This window comes from Podarcis muralis, chromosome 2, assembly GCF_964188315.1.
Source record: "Podarcis muralis chromosome 2, rPodMur119.hap1.1, whole genome shotgun sequence".
NCBI classification, from domain to species: Eukaryota; Metazoa; Chordata; class Lepidosauria; order Squamata; family Lacertidae; genus Podarcis; species Podarcis muralis.
The window spans coordinates 104,580,248-104,602,623 of record NC_135656.1 but is presented as its reverse complement, the minus strand read 5'-3'; the positions used below and the strand labels follow the sequence as shown (position 1 = coordinate 104,602,623).

General features: G+C 42.3%; 1 protein-coding gene across 7 annotated transcripts in view; it reads right to left on the bottom strand.

Annotated features, from left to right (window-relative positions):
• Positions 1-22,376, bottom strand: part of LOC114591930 (interactor of HORMAD1 protein 1) — a 58,629-nt gene that overhangs the window by 19,829 nt on the left and 16,424 nt on the right. The window contains exons 3-8 of one of the 7 annotated variants that reach the window (XM_077925130.1): positions 20,837-20,888; positions 16,780-16,833; positions 14,834-14,925; positions 13,272-13,340; positions 7,170-7,323; positions 3,756-3,913 (exon numbers count right to left, since the gene is read on the bottom strand). In XM_077925130.1, coding sequence (XP_077781256.1) covers positions 3,756-3,913; positions 7,170-7,323; positions 13,272-13,327 — 368 coding nt within the window. In that variant the 5' untranslated portion in view covers positions 13,328-13,340; positions 14,834-14,925; positions 16,780-16,833; positions 20,837-20,888. The other 6 variants (XM_077925132.1, XM_077925133.1, XM_077925135.1 and 3 more) reach the window with 6 other exon arrangements.

Here is a 22,376-nt window from a genome sequence, read left to right as displayed (position 1 = left end):
AAATGTCCTCCTTTGTGTTGCTCAATGCCAGAGCAGAAGGCTGTCAGTCAGACCGGCATCTATCTATCTATCTATCTATCTATCTATCTATCTATCTATCATTCATCCAACCAACCAACCAACCAACCAACCACCCTTCATCCAAAGAGCTCAGGCTGCTTCACAGCATAAAAACATATAATGAAAAAAAACAAAATTCATAATAAAAACAAGGACAAAAGGGGGGGACCTCCACAACCCTCTCTCCCACAAACACATTTAAAATGACATATAATCTTAATCAGCTTCTTCCTTTGGGGGGGGGGACACAGGAGAGGAAGCATTTGGGGGATAAGGCTGCAGTGTGCATTAGAAGGTTAACCTTTTCCTCTCCAGCTGCATTTCCCCCCTCTACAAACTTCACCCCCATCTACACAGTTGTTAGGCTTGGGGGAGGAGAGAAGCTTTAATTGGGCGCAACGGGAATTGAGGCTGTGAGTAGGATCCAAAGATGCCACAGGCCACGTCTGGTCCATGGGCTGCCAGTTCCCTGTCCCTGATTAAGAAAGAACAACATCTTCAACAGGAGCAATTGAGAGATGCCAAATACAGTTCCAGATTTGTATTTGTTACATCATGGCAAAGGGCTAGTACTCAAGTTATCCTTTGCAATGCTGCTCTGTGTGGCATGTGCCATAAAAGAGGCATGGCCTCACAGAGACTTCTTTCTGCTCAGCCCTGGTTGCTGACAACGCAACAGAGAGGTATACAGTGGTACCTCAGGTTACATACGCTTCAGGTTACATATGCTTCAGGTTACAGACTCCACTAACCTAGAAATAGTGCTTCAGGTTAAGAACTTTGCTTCAGGATAAGAACAGAAATCGTGCTCCGTCGGCGCAGCAGCAGCAGGAGGAGGCCCCATTAGCTAAAGTGGTGCTTCAGGTTAAGAACAGTTTCAGGTTAAGAACGGACCTCCGGAACAAATTAAGTATTTAACCTGAGGTACCACTGTATAGGCACAAGCTCTGCAAGCAGCAACAAGATCAGTAGCTGAAGTGGGGGGAAACGTGAAAGGTGGGAGGTGGGGTGATAATGAACAAGTCACATAAACTTCAGATAGCAGGAATGGTGGATGAGAATTGCCCATGTGAAATCCAATCAAAAGTGGTCAAGCATGTTAGAACTTGCCACATGTAGGGAAAAAATAATGGCTCTTGCATTATATGTGGGCTCAGAAAAACAAAGAGGGAACCCTACATTGAGAGAACAAAGTTCAAATGCAACAATTCTTTGCAGATGTAGATGATAATGATAAGGGATGGTGCTTTAGATAAGGGGATTATGACAGAACAAGAAGAAATTGCGTAAGGTTGTTTCTTAAAACAATAAATCTGCATTTAGAATTTTCTCTAAATGTTTATAAAATCAGATGGTTGTCAATCTTGCTTTTAATTTGCTTGTGGCTAATGTTTCCCAATAGATTTTCAATGGTTGTCTTATCAGAAGCTTTTCAATGTATTTTGTCAGAGGAGAGATAATCATTTGAGCAACTACAATTGCCTGAAGTCTTTCCATCAAAATGTAGCTTTCCCACAAGAACACACAAACACTTTTTTTTCATATTTTTCTCGCATCTTTTTTCTGAACATAATATGTACCAAATTGGAATTATTCATCACTCCACAGGGGGGGAAATCATTAAAATCCCTCACACTTGGTTCTGAAGTTATTACATAGCTTGCTGAAGGGGGGAAAAACTTCTGTGGTTTTTCTTGGGGTCCATCCTAATCCTCTCTTACTAACAAAGCATGTATTAAAGAATGCCATAGGGAGGCTGCAATATCAGTAGAACACACAGCTCTAAAATGCTTGTTTATATGATAAAGCTATACATTTTAAAAACACATTCGTTCCCTCAAAACATACCAATCATTCCACTCATGGCCTACTTTTAATCAAAATGTAAAGACTAGTGTAGCAGTGCTTTTCTTCAGCCATAAGGTATTTCCTCTGCATTTTTTTGTTAGAAAATTCCTCCCTGCCCCCGAAATTCACTCGAATGGAACTTGACAAGACAGACTCCTCTCCTCCTGACAAAGAGCAGATGGAAAGTTAATGCCTATTAGGCTAAGGCAAACATTGTACACTCTCATTTTTCCCTTGAGAGGATCTGCTATATAGCCAATTCCCTGTTCAGACTAATATACGTTTGTGTTTGGATGGTCCTGTGCAGGACATATTATCCTAGAACTGTAGAGTTGAAAGGGACCACAAGGGTCATCTAGTCCAATTCTCTGCGATGCAGGAATCTTTTGCCTAATGTGGGGCTCAAACCCATGACCCTGAGATTAAGATCACTATACAGTCGTACCTTGGAACATTCGGAAAACCAAATCGCTGCTTCCGATTGGCTGCAGAAAGCTCCTGCAGCCAATCAGAAGCCATGGAAGCCGCGTTGGACCCTTGGGTTCCAAAAGATCATTTGCAAACCGGAACAATCACTTGTGGGTTTGCGGCATTCAGGAGCCAAAACGTCTAAGTTCCAGGGTGTTTGGGATCCAAGGTACGACTGCACTCTGGAAATGATCGTCCTTAGCACCTTTCCACTTCCAGAGTTTGAAGTCGTATTCCTCTGAATGCCAGTTGCTTAGAATCTTATGGGCTTCCCAGAGACATCTGGTTGGCCACTGTGAGAACAAGATACTGGACCAGAAGGGTCGCATGCCTGACCCAGGAGGCTCTTCTTCTTATGTTCTCAATGTTTTAGGGCATGTCCACAATATAAATATTTTTCCAGAGGGATTGGATGTACTGAATGGCTCCGCTCCATCTAATCCTCAGAAGTCACATGGCAACTTAAGACAGATCCCTGCTAGCCCATGTAGCAGATGAGGACACCAATGGCTATCAAAGTACACACACACACACACACACACACACACACACACACACACACACACGGCTCATTGTAGCCAGGGGATCAAATCCTCCAGCCAGCAGCACAAACACAGAAAGCAGTAGCCTACACAGCACAATCTTTATGCTTTATGTACAGCGGGAAAGCCAAACCCATGTTGAAAAAGGAGTGCTTTTCTACCAAGAATGCTTTCAGACACCCTGTTTATTCAGTACTCATCCTGATTTGGCTAGGCTTGATGACACTGATTATTTAGGAAGCATTCACCCTGATTTGTTTGTGGGTGAGGTTAGATGATGTTGCATTGAGCAAGTGATACCTCACAATTTCCAGTGCGTTTTCCCGTAACTTGTTGCAAAAAGTCCAATCTTTCAGGGAAGTGGGTTTGCTGCGCAAGACCTCTCATACAAATGTAACTGTGCAACCCAAATTTGCCGGTATGTGATTGGATCCCATCCAAAAATAGTAGCAATTTGGAAGCACCAATTGAGGCAACAGGAAATAGAAGAGAGCTGCTATAGCCAGAGGTGGCACCCTTTGAAGGCCTTCCACTGGTCCTGCCCCTGGGCATCCGCCAGATGCAGTGACTAGCTCTTGAGCCACATCAGCCCTTGACCACTCCTGGCTTTTTGTCTGCACCATGCTGGGTGCACAATGTGATCTGCTGCGGAGAGGGTGGTGAAGTTGCATTAACAGTAGAGGAGCTGTCAGTGTGGGAGTGAGACCTCTCTACTAAACAGTTTCTTAGCCAAGCTGCAATTATATTTATGGGGGGGGGGTGGAAATCTTGTAGGACTTATACACAATTGTATTCAATAAAAGGGAGAGTCAACTGATTTCACAGCTGTTTGCTTACTTATCGTGTTTTTCCTTGATCTTTTTCTTATTCTCTTCAAATTGCTCCAAGACACCTTTGAATCTTCCAGCTGGAAAATTAAATGGTCCTTTTTCCTTTCCATCCCCTGCAAAGAGCTGTGGTTTAGACTGGTATTTGGCAAAAATACTGGGCTCATTCTGTTTTTGAGAGAAAGAGAGACAACATGTGCTAATATTTAACATGCATTAACAGAAAGACAGATAAAGCATCACCCAGGCTATAGCAACTATACTTTCACTAGGAAACACAGCCTCTTTTTCAGGAAAGTACATTTGTTTAAAAAAAAAAAATTATTCCACTGTTCAATCAGAAAGATTTCATAGCAGCTAACACATGGTATGTTAAAATACAATTCAGTAAAAATGAAAAGGAAAGCAAGGGGTATAGCTTTGTGATAAGGAAAAGGAAAGCAAGGGGTATAGCTTTGTGATGCAAAACATCTTCAACTCAGTCCCTTGGAATCTCCAGGCAGAACTACTTTGAGTAAAGCATCTTTCTTTCTTTCTTTCTTTCTTTCTTTCTTTCTTTCTTTCTTTCTTTCCTTCCTTCCTTCCTTCCTTCCTTCCTTCCTTCCTTCCTTCCTTCCTTCCTTCCTTTTTCTAAACCACCAATTCATTTTTAAAAAGCATGTACATGAGAGGAGAGTGCTGTTGCTCTCAGCTTGTGGGCTTGCTATATGCATCTGGCTGGTCACTGTGCGAATGGGATAATGAACCAGATGAGCCATTGGGCTGATCTAGCAGGCTCTTCTTATGTTCTTATGAGCTGTTGGCATTTCAGGAAGAAAAGGCCTGCTTTTAATCCACCAAACCACTGTAGATGAAAATGGAAACCTCACTCCCTTGATCTTCAATTTAAGCAGAAAGCCTAGCCTGCTGGATTACTCTCTTTCATCTTCAAAAATGTAGGAAAATCCATTTACAAAGTGCAGATGGGGCAAAAAGTATCAGGACAACAGAAAGGACCACATTGTACTTTTGAATCTCGAACATTAGGGGCTCGTCCATACTTCCGCTTGTCCTGTACCTAGAAAGCACAGCTCTGGGCAGTTTTCTGCTTGCCCCACTGTTGTCCCAGGGAAAACGTGTTATTTAGCACTAAATTGGACCAAACTTCAATCTGCAGAAACCTCACTGATGTTTACTCCAATTCAGCACTAAAGAGCAGCTTTTCCCCCAGGAAAAGAGTTGAGAAAAGTGGAAGTTTAGATGAGCTCTAGATTTCTTTTTTGTTTTGACCCTTGAGGATGTACCCTGATTTAAGCATGATTTCAGTGAAAAATGACGAATGAGTTGTAATGGCACACTATTCAGAACAGCACAAAAAATGGCTACACAGACGCACACACTTCCAACTACTGGGTTTAGCTGGAGATGCCTGGCCTTCCTCCCAATGGAGCTCATATTTGCATGTGATTCCCCATCAACTTAAGGATATGGTTACAGAAGTCTAATTCTTTGTGTAGAAGTAGCCTCTAGCCGTATCAGAGAAGCAACTATTTTGTAGCATTGCACACCACCCCAATCTCTGAGCTGTGTGAAATTCCAAGAATTCCAGGTACTCACCTAGGGTTTAGGAATGAGGCACAGCTGAGACTGTCTGCGGTGTCCTTATGATATATGGTTTATTTACACATATTTACAACCTGAGCCTATGATGGAAGGGTTCACAGCATTACCACCCTAAAATTGTCTTGCTTCTCTCATAGCTATAGCCTTCGATTCAAACATAAATTGAACATTGTTCTGCCTCTCTCCAGCTTGCTTCTTTTTCATCTACTTCATATCACTGTAATAACTCTGCCTTTTCCTTCTAACTCAGTGTTTCCCAACCTTGTGCCTCCAGCTGTTTTTGAACTACAACTCCCATCATCCCTGACTAGCAAGACCAGTGGCAAGGGATGATGGGAATTGTAGTCCAAAAACAGCTGGAGGCACAAGGTTGGGAAACACTGTTCTAACTAACTACAAGTTGAGGGAGGAGCCCCACCCCTTTGCTAACTCACACAGAGCCCTTTTCCTTTGTTCTCTCAATGGCCCATCACCCAGGTGATCACCTCATCAAGAACTTAGCCTGTCTTATATTTCAACACTTTCTGGATCCAGGGATTAGAAGGGTCTCTACATACAGCCTATTTCCCCAAGCTCTTAACTATCCACACGCACCCCACACCCCATCTGTTCCAAGATATACAAGCAAACAGCAAAATACAAGTTCCCTGTAGGAAAGTAACCAACAAGTTAGCAAAGGCATTAGAAGACACATAATCAGAAACCGATAATAAAACACATTTACACTTTTAACCCAACACCAGTATAGTAACACCTTATCCCTTTCAAGCAAATTTCCAGTCCATCAGGATCTCTTCAGGCCTTCCTCTGTCTCCTTGGTCCGCACGCCCTAGCCACAGTTCTGCACCTCAAAGCAGCTTACTCAGTCTCCCACATTTGAAACCCCTCCCCTTGATTGGGTTATTCCATGCCTTTTTCTCCCTGCATGTGTCCCAGGTAATGAAGAAGGAAGTAGTGATTGTGATACTGGTATACAGTCATCCTTCTTCTTCTTCTTCTTTGGCGATCACTTGTAGCTGAGTAAGATTGTCTTCCGTAAACACTGTTTTAACAATGAGTCTGTAAGTGACTGTGGAGGCCAATTCTGGATCCACACATCCTTCCACAGTGGGGACATTGGTTTCCGGGCAGAGCGCAGCTTTCTCCCGATTGAAGTGCAGAGTGTTTGAGGACTGGGACATTTGCAGGAAAACCAAAACGCTTGTTTACAAAGCTATTGTATTACCAACCTTACTATATGCTTGTAAAACATGGACCACTTATAAACGCCATCTCCAACTCCTCGAAAGATTCCATCAACAGTGTCTCCGAAAAATTTTACACATCACTTGGGAAGACAGGCGAACTAATATCAGTGTACTGGAAGAAGCAAAGATCACCAGTGTTGAAGCAATGATTCTTCAACATCAACTTTGTCGGACTGGTCATGTTGTGCGGATTCCTGATGATCGTCTTCCAAAGCAACTACTCTATTCTGAACTTAAAAATGCACCCTTTTTCTGGGATGGATGTATTGTAAGGTAAAGCAAAATCAATTTGCAATGAGCTTTTATTTTCAGAATGAAAATAGTTTCTCAAGAGGTGTCTTTCAGGGGGTAAAAAATATGCAATAGAATGCATGTGGACTACATAGATTCAGGTTCCACTGGTTCTAGAAATAAATTGTCATGGGTTACACAGCCACATTTGTTGTGAGGTTAATATGCCGCATAGAGCTTCTGCAAGAAGCAATGTAATAACAAACTCTATATAATGTTCAATTTTTACTAATTCCCCAAAGGCAGAAAATTACCAGCATAGAAACATTACACATCAGACTCACATCCTGAGAATTTTGCTGTGAACTTTTGTCTTGTTTCAGTTCAAGCGGGGTCAGTGCTGACTGTGAATTCTCCGGGCAGAACTGGGAACCAAAAAGGAACTGAGAGTCACTCATACTGCTGTAATCACTGGTCCAGTTCAATGGTTTGTTAGGCCTGAAACAGGAAAACAGAAAAAGCAAGTGTAAAAAATAGTAATGACAATATATTAAAAACATACAGCACAGCTAAAATATATTTGGTTCTTTATCATGCCCAAAACTGCCTAAACTCCATAACAAAACAGTATTAAATGCTTGGCAATCCTGATGAATGTTCATTTGGAGGCAGAGGAACTTCCACTATTCATCAGAAAGAAATAAGCCACAAAACATGGAATCCTAGTATGATTGATTTAAGGCCTGTATCATTCTTCTCATGGCATTCAGAAATAATGTTTTTATGTTGCTAGTAATACACTTGATCATTCCCCTCTTCCAACAAATTTAAATGTCTGAGGTTTTGGTTGAAATTACATGAGGAGAATGAACAGAAGTGGAAAATATGTCAAGAGTTCTCAGCAGCAGCTGCAAATTTGATGTAACTGATTATTTTATTACTTATGCCTTGGGTCACTTGTATTTTACAATTCTATATAAGGACAGAACTTTGGAAACAGGCAGTGAATGCTGCATCATCCTGAAAATCTTACTTATTTTTAAAATGCGCTTACAGTTGTGTAGAAAGGTTATAGGTGAAACGTCAGAAAACTGGGGGGTGCTGAAATCCCCAGAATTCCCTGGGAAGAGGCACTGACTGTCAAACCACTCTGGGAATTGTGACTTACTGAGAACAGGGGTCTCCTAACAACTACTGGCACCTTTAACTAACTACAGTTCCCAGAATCCTTTGGGGGAAGATGTGACTGGTTTGATATAAGTGGTATGATATAGCTTTAAATGGATAGGGCAGATGGGGTCTATGTTGCTACTCTGCCAATCATCCTAGACAGGGCTAGTCCTGGTCCTGGACTGGGCTAACATCAGCAGCAGTACTATTCTTCCCCACCGGAACAAGAATGAGTAATGCTGTATCTTTGCATCCTCTGAACCCCAGTATCAGGTAGTTCATATAAAACTGTTTTCTCTCATACAAAACTGTTTTCTCTCATCAGAATTCTTTGAAGACCCATGGTATGAGCCTTTGGTGTGTTTAGAACCCTAACATACTGCATATAACAAAGCCATTCATTTAAATCTACATGTTTAAAAAGTAAGTTTCTTCTTTTACTTCTGTGTCCTTAGCTATCCCCTAGTTTAGAGAACATTTTGAGGATTGATTTCTACTAGGCTTGCCAGATCATTCCCTTTTCATCCTTTCAGATCGTGCTTTTCTGTTGCAGCTCAAACACCGACATGCTTATTTGATGTCAGAGGCCCTATTCCAACAAAACAGCGCTTTTGCTTTTAATCTTTGCTATTTATAGGATGCCAGCCATGTTGGAACAGGAGTACTGACACATCAGAAAAATGACTGGGAAGCATATGACTGCAGAAATGCAATAAATATGCAAATGTTGTTTTAAATATAATAACATCAGACTATGAACTCAGCTGTGTACCAGATGCAGACAAAGCTCTATGCTGTGCTCAAATTACATCTAAAAAGGGATTGAATGCCACCTACAACTGTGCACTTTCCCTCCATCCTCCATTAGTAATGGAAATTGATATTTGATAAAAGTCACAATGGATTCACATAAAAATTCTTCCCAAGTCATTTAATCAGCGTGGTTTTAACATACAGTATGGGTCAGCCTTTTTCAATTCAGTATGCCCGAACTACATATTCTGTTCCAACAAAGAGGCCATCGCCTGCCTATGAGATTCTGGAGGCAGCTGGCTGCTGTTAGTGACAGACGGCTGGACTAAATTGACACTTGGTTTTAAAGTAGCCTGACCTTTTACTTGCCGCCCCCAGGTTTCTTTTTCCTTAGGTCACCCTGAGGGCTAGTGAAGGGAGCAGGGCAGTTTTTATATGCAAAGATTGGAGGCTGTATGCTTCTGAACACCAGTTGCTGAAAAACATACGAGGGAGGAATGTGTTGTTGTGCTCAGGTCCTGATTGAAGGTTCCCACAGGCATCTGGTTGGCCACTGTGAGAACAGGATGCTGGACTAGATGGGCTACTGGCCTGATCCAGCAAACTCCTATGTACAGTAACTGCTATCCCACCTCCATTCCCGGTGAAGCAGCAACTCTTGTTGGTGAGGGATGTTCTACTGGGGCTTCAGGAATAGGGATTTGATGAGAGACAGAGCCTTAGATTTGTACATTCAGAGCTATATTAGTGCAGTTAACTTTGCTAATTCTGCTGAGTGGAACCCTGGAGAGTTGCCTCAAAGTCCTAAATTGACAGCACCACTACGTCGTTTCCCCCCCACTCCGCCCCAAGAAACAGGTTTTTAGGGCTAACATTATCCCATATGGAACACACCTTTCTAAATTTATTTCTTGTATATCACACTTCTTTCTCCAAAGAGCTCAAGGCGGCATACATTGCTCTCCCTGTCCTCTTTTAATCCCCCCAACAACCCTTCGAGATAGGTTAGACTGAGAGGCAGAGACTAGTGCAGGGCCATCCAGCAAGCTTCAGGTCCTAACCCAACTCTCCAACCACAACACCACACAGGCTCTCAGTATGTGAAAAGTATCTTCCTTTGTAGTAAGCACAAAAGTCCAGTAATAGGGGATAGTGGAGAGGGCAATCTATTTGCCTGGGGAGAGCTGGCCTCCTCTGATACCATCTGTGGTTCAGGCACTAGCATCCCTGCTAGCACTTTTCACGTTTCCATCCTCTGTCATTGAGACCCTTTTCTAGCCCTGGAATGGTGTTTCTGCAATCACAAGGGCAGTTCATGATATATATATAAAAAAAAAAAAACAGGCAGTGCTCTCACCAAGTTGTACCACAGGACTGAACCTGACCTGAAGTTTAACTCTCTGCCCTAATCACCACACATTACTCCACATCCATCCTGCATGTCATCCTCTGATTGACTCCCATGATGATCATAGTGTGAACAAGCTGCCTTATGTCATATTTGTTTCCTGAGGGCATCATATATTGCTTCTGGCTGTAGCAGAAGGTTCGAGCATTTGGATTACAGTGGTACCTCAGGTTACAGACGCTTCAGGTTACCGACTCCGCTAACCCAGAAATAGTACCTCAGGTGAAGAACTTTGCTTCAGGATGAGAACAGAAATCGTGCAGCGGCAGCAGGAGGCCCCATTAGCTATAGTGGTACCTCAGGTTAAGAACAGTTTCAGGTTAAGAACGGACCTCCAGAACAAATTAAGTTCTTAACCTGAGGTACCACTGTATTTAAATCAGGGGTGAGGAAGCTGTGGCCTTCCTGATACTGCTGGACTACGACTCCCATCATCCCTGACTACTGGCTATATTAGCTGTGGCTTATGGGAGCTGGAGTCCAGCAACATCTGGAGGGCCACAGGTTCTGATGCCCCCTTATGAGTCTTCCTATATAACTGTGCTATCCTTACACTGGGAGAAAACATTAAAATTGATTTAGATATGAATCTAGTAAGCCTTGTTTGAAAAAACAGACCTTGAAAACTACTAGATGGTAACACAATCAAGCAGCATGTGTTTAAATAAACGGTAAATCATGCCAGAGAAAATTAATCACACTGTTCTCCATGTTGGCTTTGTTGACTCCTTCTGCCTTACAAAATTCTATTAACTTGCCTGCCTGACGTGAGTACATTTCCCTTAATTGGCAAATAAATTATTAATTTATTTTCTTGTTTTAATTCTCCTCCTCATCCGCCATCATAGCAAAGCACAATAGCAGAGGATTTAGTGTGTACACTGGTAAATTTTTGTGACAGTTTTAGAAGGTTAATTTAGAGAGCATATGCTCAGTGGGCCAAATTTGTCACGTGGCTGTGCTGGTGTTACACAGGGGATTAATCTGTTTGTTAAATGGGTCTAAAGATTGCTACTTTGCTCCTCTCACTTTTATAAATTGCCCTGCCGCTGCTTTCTCTCGATGTCTACAACAGGAAAAACACCGGGTATTTTGCTACATCCGAGATGTAGAACCTATTCTTCTGTTACTTCTTAAATGAAAAACTTATAAGCAAGCTCATAAATGCAGTAGAATAAGCTCCACAATTGTATAATAAGTAAATTGTATTCTGAGCATCATGATTCATTTCAGCACTGTCTTCATCATGACTAGAGAGGCCCTTTCACATAATAAGCTTTGTACTGTAAACAGCACAAGGGAAATTACAGAGATAAAATGCTCGCAAAGCCTAGAATAATTTAATCTGGCGGTAAAACAGTATCTTCCACACATTTTAATATTCCCCCTCAAGTAAAATTAAAATATATTACCATGCCTGTGTTCTTGTAGCACGATATAAGATCAGACATTTTCAGAAAAAGTAACAAGTTATACATCGCCTTCCATTTGATGGATGTATTTGCATGTCACCTTAAATACTACTCATATCAACCATATAAATGCAGTCTGCCCTACTTCTAGAGATGCCTTTTTTTAAAAATCACAAGGTCGTGGGCTTCAGATTGCATAATCATGCATCGCATTGTAAATTCTAATTTAGACTAATGAAATGCTTTTCGAGCCAATTCACAGAGGCAGCAATTCCTTATTTCTCTAAAAGCAAGGACACTAGGCTGTCCAGATCACTAAGAGCTAATCTGCACATTATGAAATAGCTCTGATATGCACAAATAAGTGCTCTGAGCAGTGTAATGTTCAAAAACCATACTCGAAGACCCAGCAGGAGCTTTTCTATGTGGAGATTTCTTTATCTTGTTTTCTCCTGCTCTAGAGAGTAGGACTCGGCCCAATGGCTTCAAGTTACAAGAAAGGAGATTCCGACTAAACACCAGGAAGAACTCAGTCAGGTGGCATATAAATAATAAAATTAGTAGTAGTAGTAGTAGTAGTAGTAGGGACGCGGGTGGCGCTGTGGGTAAAACCACAGTGCCTAGGACTGGCCAATCGTATGGTCGGCGGTTCGAATCCCCGCAGTGGGGTGAGCTCCCGTCTTTCGGTGGGGTCCTGTCCACCTAGCAGTTCGAAAGCACCCTTAAAGTGCAAGTAGATAAATAGGTACCGCTTTATAGCGGGAAGGTAAATGGCGTTCCGTGTGCTGCGCTGGTGCAGGCTCGCCAGAGCAGCGATGTCACACTGGCCACGTGACCCGGAAGTGTCTGCGGATGGCGCCAGCTCCCGGCCTCTACAGTGAGATGAGCGCACAACCCTAGAGTCTGTCAAGACTGGCCCGTACGGGCAGGGGTACCTTTACCTTTTAGTAGTAGTAGTATTATAGCTGTTTGAAAGTGGGACAGACTCCATTGGGAGGTTGTGGACTCTCATTCATTTGAAGGTTTTCAAGCAGAGGTTAGATGGCCATCTGTCATAGATGCTTTAGTTGAGATTCCTGCATTGCAGGGGACTGGACTAGATGACTCTGGGGTCCCTTCCAACTCTATGATCCCCAGCATGCCACTGACATTATTATTATTACAATTTGTATACCGCCCTTCATCTGCAGATCTCAGGGCGGTTCACAACATAAAAATACAATATAAAAGCACAACATACCTGATAAAAGCAATAACAACAAACCCATAACAAACCAATAACCCCCCAAACACATTTAATAGGGTTATAACATGTTAATCAACCAAAGGCCTGGTTGATGAGGAAGGCGCATAATGAAGGCGCCAGACTTTCCTGGGGAGAGCATTCCACAAATGAGGAGCCACTGCAAAAAAGGCCTGTTCTTGTGTTGCCACCCTGCAGACCTCTCATGGGAGGAGACACATGAAGAAGGGGGCCTCAGATGATTATCTCAGGGTCCAGGTAGTTTCATATAGAGAGAGGAGAGAGGAGCTCCTTGATGTATTGCAGTCCTTAGCCGTTTAAGGCTTTATAGACCCAAACTATAGTTAGGGTTAGTTATAGCGTCCAAACCAGAATTGGAACCCATGGTTGGAATGTATGCACTGTCAACGAGAATGACACAAGAATGCTACTATAACAATGGCAGCAATAACCTGCTTACCCCATCTTTATAGGAGTGCTAAACATCTCTTTGACATTCCAGAGATTTGGGTTCATTTCCCAGGCTTGCCTGTTAAAACATAAAGAGAAATATGTGAATGTTGCAGTGTGGTACATTATTCTTCTCATACACTGTTTCATCAAGGCATCAATTTTAACAACTGTTTCCCCCACGACTGCCATGAAAGCTAGGCAGTGGAAGAAACTACCCTAAAACAAGACACAATCTCCAAGTAAATTGCTGACCACCTTGCTTCAAGAATGGATACTACCCAGGCAAATATATTGCTTTGGCTTTGTTGTTATTGTCAAGATTCTAGTGCCACTCAGCATTAAAAATCAACAGGAGTGAAATACAGGATGCTTCAAGATGAAGTCACCTTCATCAGAATGCTAGCCCATAGATGTTTGTTTACATGTAAACTAGATTTTTCACTTCCCACAGAAAATCCAATATGTAAAAATAGCCCATTATACATTGGCAATTGTGGTTTTTCTTTTGGGGTTTTTTTGGAGGGCAGTTTGTCACATGTACGGTGAGACATTTTGATGAGTGGCCTCTGACACCATATCTGATTCTCTTTGTTCTTCAGCTGAGCACAACCTACAGCCATTTTATTTCTGGAGGTCCCCAAAACCAAATGAAAGACATCTATTTCCACCGATTTCTACATGTTGAAGGCACCCTCAATTTGGAAGAGCAATTCTCTCATGATCACCACACAATAAATGTGTGGGGTTACCAAGGAAACTGTAATCACAATCCATATATCAGGATTTCTGCTGTTGTTGTTTTAAAAAATAATAAAAGAGCTCTTGTGGAAGGCCTCTTAATTACTCTTGCACAAACCTTATGCAAGTCAAATACTATTCTTGTGAGAGACCTCGGTATCAACTTTTCCTGACAAATAGAAATTGATAATGCTTTTACTCATTTCCTGGCTTCTTTTTTAAAAAAATGCTGTTGTTGTTGTTGTTGCTACATTTATACTCCGCCCATCTGGCTGAGTTTCCCCAGCTGCTCTGGGTGGCTTACAACATATCTAAAAACATAACAAAAACATCAGTCGCTTAAAAACATCCCTAAACAGGGCTGCCTTCAGATGTCTTCTAAAGGTCAGATAGTTTTTTATTTCCTTGACATCTGAAGGGAGGGCATTCCAGAGGGAGGGCGCCACTACCAAGAAGGGCAATGGAGGGTGGAAAAGTGATTGAGGGCAGGTACAAAACAACAAACAATGCCCAAGTTCACGATACATATAAAACACATTTGCAGTGGTACCTCTGGTTGCAACATGAATAGAACACAACCCGCAGTGGCGCGTCTGTGCACACACAGGTTGTGATTCGCTGCTTCTGCGCATGCGCGTGGCATCATTTTGCATGTCTGTGCATGCGCAAGCAGCGAAACCCTGAAGTAACCCTTTCCGGTACTTCCGGGTCGCCACGGGACGCAACCTGAAAAAACGTATCATTAAGCAAAAGTAACATGAGGTATGGCTGTATACACAATACATATGAAACACTACAGATTACCCCTCACAGAGCTACAGTTCCAAGCACCTTAAACTCCTGTTCCCAGGATTCTTGGGGGCAGGGATGTGCTTTAAATATATGGTGTGTCAAGTTCCTCCAACTGGGGTAGATGAAAAGCCCTAGAATAGAAACGTATATTTGAAAAAGAAAAAAGAAATTTGGATTTGAAAAACATGCCTTTTGAAAAAAATGTGTGGAATCTAACATGCTTAGCATGCACACAGAAAAATCTGGGCTCAGTTATGACCCATGTGCCCTCCTATTACAATAGCAAATTGTGTCCCTGGCAAAACAGTGCCGACAAAAGGAGAGGAAATTGATAGCAGCATGCTTGGGGGGAAAGACGACATGAGAACATGGGCGTAGCCGGGGGGGGGCAGGGGGCAGTTGCCCCACCTAAATAAATACAAATCAATAAAATGACATAGCTGAGGTTCTGCACCTCCCCTAACAAAAGGCCTGCCCTCCCAAACAAAAATTCTGGCTATGCCCATGCATCAGCATCTTTGGAAAATACCCCCACAAGGAAAAACTAAGGGGCAAAACACCCCTCGCAAAAAAATGATAATATTAATTATTATTATTATTGTTTATTATTTATACCCCGCCCATCTGGCTGGGCTTCCCCAGCCACTCTGGGCGGCTTCCAACAAAATATTAAAATACAGTAATACATCGATGCTTAGATGGCCACAGGACGCTGCTGTCGGTTGGGCAGAAAACCAAATTCAAGATTCTGCAAGGCGGCTCCACCACGCTGCACCATTTTGTGGCAGGTCCCATTGGCGTCGCTTTGACGTTTTTGTTTTGATTTTTGACGCCCTGAACGGTTCATACCCCACACCCCCGGCTACTGTTACAAAGTCCCTCGTGCCTGCAAGGCGCTTGAGGTATTGGAAGAACCATCGCTGCTTCTGCATGATTTGCAACCTGCCGCATCCCTTCCCTTCCGCCCCCAAGTGCCAATGTAAAACCAAGAGGGACTTGAGGCGGGAGCACGTCTCCCCTCTTGGGGTTGCAGCTCCTCCTCCCCTTTGAGAAATTTGGAGCTGACGTGTAGGCATTAACTGTAAACCTAACGTGCCTCCTCCTCCTTTCTTTCAGCAGACCTTGCTTTCTTCCGCCTTGCCTGGCTTAGGGGGCGCGCGGAGTTGTTCCGCGGCGCGCGAGAGGCGCCTGACGCTCTTCCTCAGGCGAAGAGGCTCCCTCACGGTTCTCCCTCACGCAGCGAGGAATCCTCGCTATATATATAAAGTTTTAATGGTGTTCCACGCACAAACCATATCGCACAAGGCCCGCACAAGTCTCTTCCTCACCACCCCCCCCCCCCACCGAGAGGCAGCGCCTCAATAAAAATAAGTATTTTAGTTCCTTGACCGAATTAACGTTATCGCCTCCCTCACAAGAAACGTCCTCATCCCGTTTCCACCTTCCCTTCACAGCCGAAACTCCCCATTTGGGAGCGGGCAATCTTGTTTTTCCTAATCTCACCGTCTTTTCAGAGCCTCAGGAAGATTGAAGCACCACAGACGGGTTACATGTACCGACATATCATTATCATAATTATTATTATTTTAAACTGCTTTGTTTTAAAAATAAACGGGATTCCTCCTCAAGAGAAATTCCACTGGGGAAGATCTAAACCCCTCACAACATTCAGTTGCTGTTTCAAGAGATCTCAGGACTCTTCATCCCCTGAAAAAAATAATCTGGAAACCCCATTACTCCGAATATTAAGACCTCAGCAATCCAGTTTTTCCTGTGTAAAGAAATGGTAGCCAAGTCACGAGGGAACAAAAATCACAATTGTTAAGTCTGTGCATATAAATGTAAATCAAAAGTTACATTTGCCCATTGCCTAGCTCTGAACAGTCTCTTAAAAGTTCATGTGAAGAATTATATTGATGATAACGATAATAACAATAATAATAATGTCTGTGTGGTCATGCATGTCTATTCAGAAGTAAAAGTACCTTTGAATCCAATGGGGTATTTGAGTCTCAGGTTGGGGTATGTAAGCTTACAACCTGAAAGTTAGAGAGAAAGAGGTGAAACCTATTTGGTTGCTTCAAAGCTGGTTTAATATTCATTCTCTCTACTTACAATCCTTGGAATTGAGGGAGAGGCTAGTTAATTTCTAACAGACTTTTTAACACCTCACCAATTTCCAATATTTTGGGGGTGGGGGTGGAGCCATGACAGTTAAACTGCTAGAACACAAATGAAAGTCTGTAGTGTAACTAGGCGGTCCACATAATTTTTATGCAAAGCCCCCCAAAAAAGCTGACACTTGTGTGGTCATTAAAGAAATGGGGGCAGAACAAGGTGCTCCTCTCAAAGGACAGAAACGTCTGATTCAGGAGACAAAAAGTGGCTAATCCAAAGAGATACAGACATGATATTATTCAAAGTGGGTGTGAGCAGATCTGACCCAAGCATAGGATCCTGACTCCTGCTCCTCCATCAACATGCCCTTCATTCGACCCATATCCCCCCTGGCACTGACAGAAGAGTTGTTGCAAAAAGTGTCCTTTTTGATTGCCAGTGTGAATGGGGATTTGGGAGCAATCCTACTTTACCCAGCAAGCATAAATTGGGGATAGGATGACATTGTTAGGTTCCTAATGAGCCATTCCATTAATCCTAGCCCCTGTGATTCAGGATTCCCATTCTTTTTTCCTTTATGTTACACAAAGCGCTTTGCAGTAAGCCCCGACAAAGGGCAGAACAAAGGTGTGCGAAATAAAGTGAGTTTTGGCAGGCAGCCCATGATATTCCAAAAATTAAGACGTGGCTTTGAGCTTGCTTCTCACTGGGTGAAAGTGGGGGGAAGATATGCTTGCAATCTCCCCATTTACTAACCTCTGCTTATCCCATAAAGAACAAAATTGAGGTAGGAAATCTCATTCCAACAGTTCAAAGGATAGAAGTCTGAAACATTCCCTCAAAACAGGTTGTGCAAACTGGCTTCCTTTAAAAAATATAAAGGCAGAAGAAGCTATAGCATATTGTTCCACGCCATATTGGAGAGGGGCAAAGTTCAGTCTAGTTAAATTGCCCCATGGACCTTCACTCAATCAATATCCAGCATTCTTGTGCTCCATTGATTTGCCTGTAGGCAAATGGCATTTTTGCTCCTAGTGAAGTGTAAAATACAAATTCCAAATCAATCTTGAAGTGATGCTTCAAGTGGTGTCTTAAGTTTTGATAAGTTTTTTGTTCTTTTGCATACAGCCTGATCTGCGCTGGCCCAAGACCTTTTGGCACTTGAGGCAAACCACAACATGGCGCTCACATCCACTGGCCAGGGAAGAGGGGGTGAGTGAAGATCTACACCAGGAACAAGGTGGAGGGGAATCAAAGCAACCTTACCCAACAGCTGAAATGGGAATCAAAGGTCATTGAGGGTGGTTGGGGGGAAGGAGCCAGGTCAGAATCAAGCTGGGTGGCCGCAGAGCCCAGAAGACCCCAGAGGGCAGCCCCCACCATTTCCTCCCTGGGAGTGGGAGGGAGACCAAGACATTGCTGTAGAGGCGGCATTGGTGGGGGGTGCTGAGAAAGAGACACTCCAAGGACTGTGCCAAAGCCATTGCCACTACTGCAGTAGCAGCAGGCAATGCATATGTTGGAGGTCAGATCTGCTGTCCCCATGGATCCGGCCGCCTGAGGCAGTTGCCTCAGCTTGCCTCATGGATGAGCCGGGCCTGAGTCTGATCTTGTTCAAGTTTTCCCTAGAACTCCACTCCCACTGATTTCAGTAGCACTTAGTTACCTGTATTTTGGATTGCAGCCTGAAGAACTTTGGTCACTATCTCTACCGTACTGGGCACAAGAATTGTAGGATTCATACTGACTTTACCAAGAGTAAAGTGAAAGCTTTAGCCATTGTAGGCTTGTAATTTATGCAATCAATGATTTACTTTAGCCTTGGGGTGGTAAGACTTTCCGGTTTTTTCCTGCTGTCAGAAGGGCATGCAAATATGCAAGCAAAACCAATGTTTGTAATATATAAACACCATGGGAATTTCACTTACTGAGGAAATTAGAGGGAGCTAAATTTTCCCATCACAACAACTGGGTAAATAATCCATGAGCTACATATTCTCCAAGGGAAAGTTTATCAGCGTTGGTTATGCAGATGTAATGACTTATTAACTATTCATTGTTTCAATATCCTGCTAAAGAGTTGAAAAGGGAGTAATAATATTTATCTGGTTTTTTCTCCTTTGTAATGATCCCACCCCCCAAAAAATAAAAAGTTGGTGTTACTATTACTAGATACAGTAATTTCTTTTATTTTTCCTTTCTTTTTTTCAATACAGTTATTTCTTGAGTATGATGGTATATAGCCAGTACACCATAATGCCAACCTGTGCAAACTGAAGAGATGGTATGCGCTGTTTCAGCTTTTACATGTGAATGCCAATATTGTTAAAGTAGAAGGGTACAACATGAAAGAGAAAGAGAATGTACATTCCCGCCACAGGGTTGTTTTTTTTTAACATCCCAATTATATTTTGAGCTGAGCTGAGTTAAGACACTCATGTGAAAAAAGATCAGTTTTATGTTCAACTCTGGGCTCTTCCTGCTGGCTGCTGCCCCCGGGTTTGGTAGAGTTAAAAAGGAGGTAGGCTCAAAAGTACCTCTCAGAAGAGATACTAAATAATATAGGAAATTGGTGCTACCATTGCTCACTTTAGACCACAGTTGCTATGCTGTGCATACTGATCCTGTGAGTCCATTAGACTGCCTTACCTTCAAGAATACATTTCCACCATATCCAGAAAAAAACTTACTTTAAAATTTATCTACCATAAGACTAAATATTGTTTTTAGTATGCTATACAAATCTCGTTCCCAAATAGCATGATCTGCAGAACCCCAAAGCTTCTTACATCCACTTTAACACACACACACACACACACACACACACACACTCCACATTGGATTTTTGAAACTGAGAATTAATAAAAATTATTTAACAAAAACAACAACTATCTTTATTACGGTCCAGAGACCCAACAAAACATTACAAATCAATACAAAGTTCATACAGCCTACCTCCAGGTTGATCAAGCACTTTGTTTGGAATATAGGGTTTCAATGCAAAGCCCGTTTCCTTTCAACGCAAAGCCCGTTTCCCAACTCCTGTATGCAGCAAATGTCTGGCATAATGGGGACCTGCCAAAGCTAGATGGCTTTCAGGCAAAATTTATACGATCTCTGCTGCAGGTACCTAACTGCGTCCCCAACTCCGTACTTCTGTTGGAAGCTGGTGAATGCCCAATTTCAGCTAGAGCGTGGTGGCCTGCCCTAAAACATTGGCTCAGGATTTCAGTGTTTAATCTAGGGAAGGGTCTGTACCAACATTTGACCAATGAGGAATTTGTCAGCAAATGGCAGAAAACCATGGCTAAAAAAGCCACCTCTATTGGTCTGTCTCCCCCCCCCCAACTGTATTACCTGGGCTATGAAGGCGCCCAAAAGGTTTTTAACAAAAACAAACGTGTGTGTTTTCTGTGTGTGTGAAATATTCTGTTAATCATCTGCTAAATATATTTCAGGACAGGTGCAAATTATGTACATGCCAGGAAATAATACACATACTGAAAGAAACACATACTGAAAGAAACAGAGTTTGAGAGTATATTGAGACACAGGCTAACCATATGGCACAGTTGGAATAGGGCCTAAGAATCATGGTGAAAGATACAGATCCATGCATAACACAAGCATGTCCCCTTACCAAGTATAATTGTGCTTGGAGAGCCCCCCTCTGGCTTCTGACTTGCAAATAATTACGCCTTCCTTTGCCACCGTGAAATATGAAAATGTATTTTTATAATTGCATTTTTAAAATGACTTCGAAAGTAGATTCTCAACAAGTCAAAATCTATGCCAGATAATGGATTTCATGCTTTTATCAGTGCATACCTCACCCTCCAAGGCACACTCCTCCATAGTCTCCCGATACAGACAGATGCCAACCAACCAACCAACCAACCAGTGTAGGCACTAAATGCTGCATACCTGCTTCGTTGTTCTCTTGCCCTTTCTTTGTGGGATTCTTCCCTTTGGCCATCTGCGCAACAAAAAATTCTATTAAATTATTCTATTAAATTATTTTATCACCATCCCACAGACTATGACAAAAATCCATGCTATTCTTACAAAGCTTCATGGGCTCCTATTGAAGACATTTCCATACACGTTAAGAAATAATGAGTTGCTTTGGCGCTGTACAATTTCAGCGAGATTTGGCACCAGTTTGTTGTGTTATTTTCTGCTATTACACAGAATGTTCCCTGCTTCAGAAGTGGCTGTGGAGATTCAGTTTTGTGCTGATTGCTGGCTGGATCTTTGGGGCTCAGAAAATGAGATTTGATATTTTCAGTGGGCTTCTGTGCAAAAAGGTAACATTTCATTAAAGAAGGACATTTTCCTTCATAGCCATCTATGACAGCTAACCTCATTGTTATAGTCTCTAGTTTCTCTCCTTCACAGCACAGAGCTTAGGGCTATTGTCAAGCACTGTCTTCAAGTATATATCTGAAGGAAGTGGATTTTTTATTATTATTTTTTTGCCTCTGTAGTGACACACAAGAAGCCTTTAATCTATTAACAAGCAATGAAGTTGCCTGAAAGCAACTGGTCTCCCATTTAGTGGATGTTCTTAAGCACCTTGCCTTCCAGCACCTTTTTTACAAAATCTTCTACAAAAACACGTAGTTTTTTCTGGGCACTTAAAAAGGTTGATGTTCAACCTGGCATAAAAGCCATAACTTTAATATTTAAAGTTATTATTTCATAAATCCATTCATCTTCTCTACAACAATGGCTGTGGTGGGTAAGGATCTTGACTAGGCTTCCTCAACCTCGACCCTCCAGATATTCTGAGACTATGATTCCCATCATCCCTGACCACTGGTCCTGCTAGCTAGGGATCATGGGTGTTGGTAGGCCAAAAACATCTGGAGGGCCAAGGTTGAGGAAGCCTGATCTTGACCATATAAAATGCTTATTTGGTCCTAAAGTCACACTCTTAAGGCAGATCCAATGAGTATGGCTGTGTGACAAGATGCCGTTCTACGGCTACAGTTCTGCAGACATTCACGAGGATGTATTTTAGTGGCACACGTAACTGTATCGTAATCATAGTCCATCTCAAAGAACATATGTTCCACTATGGCACACAGCAGTATGGAGATGATAGATAGATAGATAGATAGATAGATAGATAGATAGATAGATAGATAGATAGATAGAGATGATAGATCAATGCCTGCTGAAGATCAAATCTCAGTGCCAAGCCAAAGTGCCATTTTAAAGTTGTGACTATTTATTTACGTGATTGGTTAACACACTTCACCTGTTGGTATTTGATTTCCATTAAGTAAACCCCTTTCAAAGGTACTGGAACAAGCCAAGCGAGGATTTTTATTTATTTATTTTTCTCTCTAGAGCAGTTGGCAACCCTATCTTACCTGCCCTTCTGACTACCCCAAACACTGTCTGAGTACTAATCACCACATTTTAATAATACAGGTTCCTTCTCAAGAGCAGAGAATGG